At 55.7% G+C, this 8,974-nt stretch overlaps 1 protein-coding gene across 8 annotated transcripts in view; it reads left to right on the top strand.

Annotated features, from left to right (window-relative positions):
• Nucleotides 1-4,160, top strand: part of PDLIM2 (PDZ and LIM domain 2) — a 16,563-nt gene extending 12,403 nt beyond the window's left edge. For 5 of the 8 annotated variants that reach the window (XM_017889976.1, XM_017889969.1, XM_017889973.1 and 2 more), the window contains exons 9-10: nucleotides 1,437-1,554; nucleotides 3,595-4,160. In XM_017889976.1, the coding sequence (XP_017745465.1) occupies nucleotides 1,437-1,554; nucleotides 3,595-3,772 (296 nt within the window). In that variant the 3' untranslated portion in view covers nucleotides 3,773-4,160. The remainder of the gene's footprint in view (nucleotides 1-1,436; nucleotides 1,555-3,594) is intronic. The other 3 variants (XM_017889971.1, XM_017889972.1, XR_001888761.1) reach the window with 2 other exon arrangements.
• The last annotated feature ends 4,814 nt before the right edge of the window (nucleotides 4,161-8,974 follow it).

Genomic DNA, 8,974 nt, shown 5'->3' with positions numbered 1-8,974 from the left:
AAAAAAAAAAAAAAAAAAAAAAAGATGTTGGCAGGAAGCACTGTGGAAGGTGGAGGCTGGCGGCCAGAGGGCTTTGGGGTGTGGGAGCGAGAGAATGGGGGCCTGATAGCATGGCAGGGCACCAGTGGAGGCCAAGCCCCTGCAGTGAGGGCCCTCAGGAACCAGACTGAGGAGTGCCCTGACCCAGGAGAGCCATTAAATACAGATGCCAGGTGAGCAAGACATACGGAGGCTTGCCAGAGTTCAGTTATTCATGTGACAGACACTGACTGTGTCCATCCGAGGGACCAGATGTGTGCAGAGTTTGGGGATGGAAGGTGGCCATGACCCCACTCCTGCCCTTGGGGAGCTCCGTTCACTGGGGCAGACAGGCCTGGCCAGCTCCCATGGAAGTGGGCGCTGCTGTGGGGGTTCCTATAGACGCTCAGCACCAATGCCCTTTAGAACAGCAGGGAGAAGGGGAGGGAGGCACCATGACAGGCAGGAGAGTGACCAGACAGGCTGCATAACTCATCCATGACTTTGAATTTTAAAATGGAGAGAAGTTGGCTTCCCAGGAAATGGTGCCCCTGGCCCTGGGCACCGGCCCACCTGGCTGTCTCCAAGGCTTTCCTTCCCAGTGGCTGGTGTGGGCTCCTGGAGCTCAGCTGAGTTCCATTGGGGTGGCAATGGAAAGGGAGCAGGGGAGTGGGGAGTACAGAGATGCAGGCTGGAAACTGGCCTCCAGGAACAACGGTGAGGTTGAAGGTGAGATTTCCATGTTGAGAGCACATGTAAGAGCCCATGTGGACAGGGTACACCTGGATGTGGGCAGGTAGCTGGTTCTAATGCTGATGTTTAGCTCCAAGGGGCATTTGCAGAGGCATGGGGGTGGGGTGAGAAGGTTTGGAGCAAATCTTGTCTGTTTTGACCCTGAGGCCTCAGAAGGTCCCAGGAGGCAGCACAGGGAGAGGGCAGTGCCTTTGCCAAGGGAGCCTCAGCGTCCTTAGCTGCAGGCAGGGGTGACAGCTGCCCCATAGCCCTGGGCTTCATCTTCATGTGGCTTGAGAGCTCACATGCGATAATGCATGGAAAAGCCCTTTGAAAGCCACACCGAGGCATTGCACTCCTGTTGCCATCTCGGGTTATTATCTAATCACACTGTCACTACTGGGTCACTAGAGAAGGGAGCGCCTGCTTCACCTGACATGTCACACACTGAGCACAGACGGCCCCAGGTGGGCAAACTAGGCCTTGTACTTGCCTTCTTCATGCCCTTGCCCAGCTTCAGCCATGGGTCTGGCAATATCACCTTCCTCCTTACCCAGTGTCACCGTCAGCGTGACTTTAGGGGTCCTCTTATAAGGGTGCTTTCCAAGACCACCACCTTAGAGCATCTTTGGGAGGTTGCTGTGGTTGGTGGGCTCTCACCACGTGTCTATCTGCCCTGCCCTCAGGTGGCACGCCAGCCTTCCTGCCCAGCTCACTGAGCCCCCAGTCCTCCCTGCCCGCCTCCAGGGCCCTGGCCACCCCTCCCAAGCTCCACACTTGTGAGAAGTGCAGTACCAGCATCGCGTGAGTGTGGAGGAGGGTGGGGGACCTGAGCCTTGGCAGGGGAGTGGGGAGGGGGACAGGGCACTGGATACTTTCAGGAAGGGCCGGGCCCATCGGGCTAGCACTGGGCACCCAGTCAGGGACCCTAGGGGAAGCAGTGTCCCACAGCTTTGGGGGCATTAGTTACAGGCTTCTTAGGAGCCTGTGCTAGCTGCTTCCGGCTGCATCTCCTCCGTCTCCCTCTCCTCCTTTTCCAATCCCTTTTGATTTCTCTTCGATAATGTCAAAGCCTCTGGAGATCTACCTGGAGGTACAGCACATCCTCCTGGAAAATCTTGATTTTTTTTTTCCCCTTCCTCCCCTTTGGAGCAGGCTGAATTTTCCCAATGTGGCCTCATTTTCTTGTTTTCTTTTCCTTTTTTTTTTTTTTTTTTTTGAGACAGTGTCTCATTCTGTTGCCCAGGCAGGAGTGCAGTTGTGCAATCTCGGCTATCTGCAACCTCCGCCTCCCAGGTTCAAGCTATTCTCGTGTTTCAGCCTCTCGAGTAGCTGGGACTACAGGCGCCTGCCACCACTCCCAGTTAATTTTTGTATTTTTAGTAGAGACGGGTTTTCCCCATGTTGGCCAAGCTGGTCTCGAAATCTTGACCTCAGGTGATCCTCCTGCCTTGGCCTCCCAAAGTACTGGGATTACAGCTGAGCCACCGTTCCCGGCTGAGGTGGGCTCATTTTTCTCATTGGGTGGCATTTATAATGCGACCACATTCTCTGGAAGGTTGCTGAACACCCTCCCATCCCCCTCCCCCAACCCCTCTCTGGTAAATTTCTGAAGTGTATAGCATGGGAGGGGCAGGTGATTGACTTTAGGCAAATCCCTTAAACTTTCTGGGCTTTAGTGTTTTCATCTACAGAGTGGGAGAATATCCAGTCCCCTTGCTGTGCACAGATAGGGAAAAAGCATGTTTTCCATCCTGGTTCTCAAAGGTGTATGTGTCGGGTCCCTTGGAGGATTTGTTAAATGCCGATGGCTGGGCCCACCCCAGAGCCTCCACTCCAGGAGGCCAGCAGGCCTGAGAATGTGCATTTCTTATGAATTCCCCAGTGATGCCGATGCTGCTGGCTGTGGGACCCAGGACCACACTGAGAATCACTGCTCTGTGAAAAATCCAGGCAATGTGGGACAGACTCATCGGTCTTTGTGTGGGAGGAACAACTTTTTTTAAAAAACTTTAATATTTTTAATAGAGTTTCACTCTGTTGCTCAGGCTGGAGTGCAATGATGCCGTCATGGCTCACTGCAGCCCCGAACTCTTGGGCTCAAGCGATCCTCCCATCTCAGCTTCCTGAGTAGCTGGGACTACAGGCGTGTGCCACCATACCTGGCTAATTTTTAAATTTTTTGTAGAGATAAGGTCTTGCTGTGTTGCCCAGTTTGGTTTCAAACTCCTGGCCTTAAGTGATCTGGCCATCTGGGATCCCAGGCGTGGATTACAGGCGTGAGCTACTGGGCCTGGCTTTTTTGTTTTTAAATTAGGTGTCCCAGCAGTGGCAGTGGTGGTGGGGGTATGTGTGTGTTAGGGGGTTCATCAAAGTGAGATTCCTGTGTGCTGCTTCAAGAGTCAAGTCTCGGGCCGGGTGCGGTGGCTCACGCCTGTAATCCCAGCACTCTGGGAAGCTGAGGAGGGTGGATTATCTGAGGTCGGGAGAGCAAGACAATCCTGGCTAACACGGTGAAACCCCGTCTCTACTAAAAATACAAAAAATTAGCCAGGTGTGGTGGCACATGCCTGTTATCCCAGCTACTCGGGAGGCTGAGGCAGGAGAATCGCTTGAACCTGGGAGGTGGAGGTTGCTGTGAACTGAGATCACGCCATTGCACTCCAGCCTGGGCAACAAGAGCAAAACTCCATCTGAAAAAAAAAAAATATATATATCAAGTCTCTGAGAAGGCTTTGGGCTCTATCCAGATCCTGACGCTACAGTGGGGACCAGGGCCCCTGGGCGTGGTGGCCTCCTGCTTGGTGCTGCGGCTCTGAGCTAAAGCCTCTCCCTCCCCTGCAGGAACCAGGCTGTGCGCATCCAGGAGGGCCGGTATCGCCACCCCGGCTGCTACACCTGCGCCGACTGTGGGCTGAACCTGAAGATGCGTGGGCACTTCTGGGTGGGTGACGAGCTGTACTGTGAGAAGCATGCCCGCCAGCGCTACTCCGCCCCTGCCGCCCCCAGCTCTCGGGCTTGAGCCCGCCATGCCCTCAGCCTGCCTCCCTGCTGGGCCAGGGTCATGCCTGTATAAGTTGGCATGGCAGGGACAATGGTGGGCAGTTGCTCTTACATGAGCTAAGTTTGGAGACCTGAGGCCCCTTTGTCCTCACTGGATGGGCCAAGGTCTGGGACCTGTGTTGGACTGTGGGAGTCTTACCCTCACCTTGCCAGGCCTCTCCCCTGCAGGACTGGTATTGCACTAGTCTGAGGTGGCCACTGCCTTTGATCAACCTTTGTGTACCATGGTCTAAGCAGGGTCGAACACAGAAGTGGAAAAGAGAGAGGTGGGCCAGGGGCTAATGGTGTCACTGTATAAAGTTTTTGACTTATGAGCTGTATAAATGTATGAATATGGACAAAATAAAGTGGACGTCCCTTCCTTCTCTTTCCTACCGCCAGCCCTGGGTATGACCTGCTCCCACCACTGGTGGGAGTCTTTATTTATGAAATGTACATTTCTTCTTATTTTCCCTCCCTCAAATCCTACCCCTGCCAATTGCCTGCACCTCCCATTTCCCATGGAACGGCCTTGCCTCTTTTAGGTTGGGGGTCATGGTGTTCCTTAATCTTTTGGTAAAGATGCCTGTTGTACAGGAGGACCCTTGTGCTATGGAGGGAATGAGGTTGTCACTGGAAGCTTTGGAGGGGATGGTGGAGGGTGCCAAGCAGAGGGACAGGAGGAAGACCAGGAGACCCATCCAGCCAAGCTGGTGAGACAACCTGTGACCCTGAGGGCCGGCCACCCACCAAGGGTTGGGCCCCCAGGGCCATGTTGATCTACTGACACCTTCCACTTCTTTCCTGGGAGACTCTGCTGGCTTCATTGGTGATTGATTTAGAAGGTGGAAAAGAAAGGGCAGGGTGGCTCAGGCTGTAGCTGCAGGTACTGGGGAGGCCTGAGGAGCCCTTGAGCTCAGGACGTTGAGGCTGCCTTAAGCTATGATCATGCCACTGCATTCCAACCTGGGAGAGAGAGAGACCTGTCTCTTGAAAAAACAGGAAAACGAAAGCATGTGGCCAGTGCCAGGTGAACTGCCCTGGGGTGCACTTGAGTTGAGGCAGGGGACAGTGGTCCCCCTGCCAGCCTAGGATTTTGGGCCTGATTCACCTACTACCCCTAGTGCTAGTCCCAGAGGCTGCTGTGGAGGGGGCAGCCCCAGCTTTCTTTTCAGAGATCAAAGCTGGGCTTCCCAGGGTGCCTGGCTGGTCCCTGCCGCCAGCTTTGTGCTCTGGCTCTGGTGGAAGGAATCTTGGCGCAGATGTTTGTGTTGCCTCCTCAGGCACCTGTAGATATAATTTACACCATGATATCATCGTCTCACCTATTGCCTGGATGGCTGCCTGAGAAAGGTCTTTATTTTTACAGAAAAGATCAAGGCTGTCTGGCTCAGGAATCTATGGGTCCCGGGCGCTGGTCAGAAACGGGGTAACCTCTTTGGCGCCACCTAGTGTCTAGTGCGGCCCATGGCGGGGCCCATTCACGGGGCAACACTGGGCTTCTGGACACAGTGGGAGTACGGAAGGATACAGCACTCCTCATGCCTTCCTGGAGGTAGAAGGCCAGTGGCAGCGACTGAGATGGCATGAATGAATAAGGGGACGTGGTAGTGAGCGCTAAGGGCTACCTTGGAAAGCACGGAGGAGCGTCCCGTGAGTTCAAAGCAGTGGCCATGATGCAAAAGGAGGGCTGGGTCTTGGAGAGGTGGAGAAGAGGAATGCCGAGTGATGGGGTGGCTGCTGGAGGGATGCTTAGCTCAGAGCAGTGGCCGATGGGAACACTGAGATAAGACTGGAGGGGAGCTGACAATGCCAGAAGTGGTTTGAACTTCCCCTTGAGGCTCTAGGGACACTTCGTTTTGAGACAGGGTCTTGCTTTATTGTCTAGGCTGGAGTGCAGTGGTGCAATCTTAGCTCACTGCAGCCTCCACCTCCCAGGCTCAAGAGATCCTCCTACAGCTTCCCAAGTAGCTGGGACTACAGGAAGGCACCACCACACCCAGCTAATTTTTAAGTTTTTTTTTTTTTTTAGAGATGGGGTCTCACTAATTGCCCAGGCTCGTCTCGAACTTCTGGCCTCAAGTCATCCTCCCACCTTGGCCTTCCAAAGTGTTGGGATTACAGGCATGAGCTAACCTCGCCCAGCCTCTGGGAACACTTGGAAGGTTGTAAGCAGAGAAGTGACAGGTTGGAAAAGATGGTTTGGATTACTGCTATGGATAGATTCCCAACTGTATGTAGCATGCCATACTGGGCCAGCAGTGTCATGGGAGTGGAGGGGGAGAAGTGGGGAGTGGGGACATGTGAAATGATGGGTATTCTGTGAGGTGTCGAATGCCTTCCAAAGGCTTTGTAGGTTCCAGCTCACATCCCCCTCTGGCCCTTGTTCTTTGGTGTGGCAGCCAGCTCTCCTTCCAGGGGTCCTGAGTATTTTAGCACCAGGTTTTTCTGCAGCCACACAATCAGCCTGGGCTTGAGAGCAAACTCCCCTGGAAGAACGGAGTTATGAGTTGGTCAGCAGAGGAGGCTGGGGACAGGCAGTCTTTGGTCTTTTACCTCTGACCTTGTCCCCACCCTAAGCCAGCTAGCTGCATGCTCCCACTCCCTCTGCCACACACTGCCTGTGTTCCCTGGACTTTGTCCAGTGCGGTGCCCTCTTCCCTTCTTGCATTGTGGAGATTAACTGAAGTGACAGGTTAGAGTTAGAAGTGGCCCAAAGGAGCATCTGATACAACCCCCTTTGGTTAGAGAAGGGAAAGTGGCTTTTCCAAAGCTGCACAGCTAGACAGTCATAATGGCTAAGTTCTGGGGGTGCTTTTGATGTGCTAGGGATATTTTCAATGCTTTAACTCACTTAACCCTCACAACCCGAGATAGGTACTGTTATCATCCTCTCTGCAGATGAGGAAACCGAGGACCAGGAGGTTCAGTAAATGGTCCAAGTACTCCCAGCTAGTAAGGAATGGATCTACAGCCTGCTTCCCGGATTTCTGGCTTGTGGGGGGCAGAGTTTGTCCCTTTGTCATCAGAGGCAGCCTTCCGGGCACAACTCTGGCCACCTCTGGTCACAACTGGAGGTCACCACAGCCCTTCCCAGCCCTCTCTAGGCTCTCAGCTTTGTACTTCCTCCTACAGGGACTAGCTCCAGCTGAGTTTGCAGGAAACCCACTTCCTGAAGCCAGGACTTCCCCATGGGAAGTGCAGGGGCCGCTGGACACCAGTGACCTCTGCCTGAGGGCTGACTCTGCTCTGGACACTGTGTCTCAGGAACTCAGGGCAGTGGCTTACCTTGTCAGGAGCGCGGAGGGGCTGCCCCTCCCATTCCTTCAAGCATCACTCAGTCCTGGCCTGGTTCTAGGCTTGGGGCTGTGGCTGCCACAGGAAGGGGGGTACCCCCCTACTTTGGGTGTTGGGTCAGATCCTGCCCCCGCGCCTCACAGGGCTCAGGTTCCTCTGAGCTGATCCTGGGCTAGGACGTATCTGTGTGGGGAGGGGGGAGGGGTGCGCCATGGCCTGGAGGGGAGTGTGTGTTGGGGTGTGTGTGTGTGGAGGTTCTTTTGAGTCACACACAAAGCATTGTGCTGAGACACTGCATTCCTGCTGGCTGGGCTTCCTGTTTCCAAATGCATTCCTGCCCCAGAGTCACCACAGAGACTGTTTGGAATCCTGCCCCACATTCTCCAAATTCAGGGCGCGATCTGGCAAAGGCTCCCTCCCCCACCCTCTTACTTTGGAGGGAGTCTGGGCTCCCTCCTAACCAGGGAGGGCTGGCAGGGTTCTGGCACGGCAGGGAGTGTGATGCCACACATCTTCTTGGGCTTGTATAAGGCAGTTCCTGGAGGCCCACCACTCTGGTTCTCTCTGCCTGTGGGAAGCAGAATGGGTACTGTCTAGGAGGACTGGGCTGGGAGGGGGCAACCCAGAGGACCCATGGCTAGCAGGGAAGGGCCTGGGCTTGAACATGACTCTGTCGAGACATGGCCAGCAATTCCAGCACTTGGCTGTCATTCAGCCGGCCTGTGCAGGGCTTGGCCGTAGGCCTCAGTTTCCCCATTTTATAAAGTTTTAAAATCTGATAGTTCGTGGCTGTCTGATAAAGGCTCCTGCAGTGGGTGTTTGGGGACTGGTTCCAGAAAGGAGCAAAGGGAAGGGGATGCACAGACGGTCTTACACCTCCCAGTTAACAGCCACTTCCTTCCAGTGGCTCTGGCTCCAGCCTCCCCCCTCCCCTAGAGGTCCAGGTGCAAGTCTGCACGTCCGCCAGCTCCCTTATCTGCCTCCGGGGGATTTGGGTCCTGCTGGGATTTTTCCAGTCCTGTCCCCTCCCTCTAGAGGAGGTGCTTTCCTTAGAGGCCACCAGCCCCAGTCTGGTCACCAGGCTCTCTCTCATCTCGCTTGGGTTCCTTTTAGGATGGGGAGTGAGGGGTGGAATCCCACGGGCCAAAGGCGGGGTGAGGTGGGAACAGGGGGATATTTACACTTTGGCCCAGTCTCCAGGCGGCTCCCAGCTGGCTCGCGTCTTTCCAGACCCTGAGACCTAACCAGTCCCCAGCTTTAGGAAGCCAGGGACGAGAAAGAGGCACGGGACCGGGAGGGGGTTCAGATCTAGCCGAGGACACACGCATGTTCTGCAGTTGTAAAGGATTCCCCGGTGGGCAGGAATCCTTTCCCCTCCCATCGCCCAAGTTTCCGTGCGGCCAAGGGACTGGCCCCAAGCCACACGGCTGGGGAGCACCAGGTGCCCGCGTCCTGGTCAGGGCTCTTCCCACCGCCGGCACGTGGGGCTCCCATTTCCTTCCGGGCTCTTGTCCGGTCCTCCAGCCAGCCTCGGCTGTAAGTCCGCGGCAGGAAGACAGACCCTGCTTGTGAACCTGGGGGGCCGGGTGGCCCGGCGCCCAGAGCCAGAGGGCGTCCCCAGGCCGGGGCCGGGTCCTCGCAGAACAGCGGATCGGGACCCTTATTTTGGCTCCAGCCACAGTTGGGGGCGCCACCCAGTCCGGGCCTTCGAGGTGCTGGCCGATTATGTCCATTCTAAGCGACCCCGCCACCTGCAACCCCCACCTGGTGCCCTTCCCATCCCTCGCCTCGCCCCTCCTCTCTCTCTCCCCGCCCCTCCTCTCCCTCGTCCCTCCCCTTCCTTCCCTCGCCTCGCCCCTCCCTCGCCTCGCCCCGATCCCTCGCC

Source organism: Rhinopithecus bieti, unplaced genomic scaffold (genome assembly GCF_001698545.2).
Source record: "Rhinopithecus bieti isolate Rb0 unplaced genomic scaffold, ASM169854v2 scaffold_20129, whole genome shotgun sequence".
In the NCBI taxonomy this organism is placed as follows: Eukaryota; Metazoa; Chordata; class Mammalia; order Primates; family Cercopithecidae; genus Rhinopithecus; species Rhinopithecus bieti.
The sequence above is the reverse complement of the archived record's forward strand: the minus strand, read 5'-3'. Positions and strand labels throughout refer to the sequence as shown.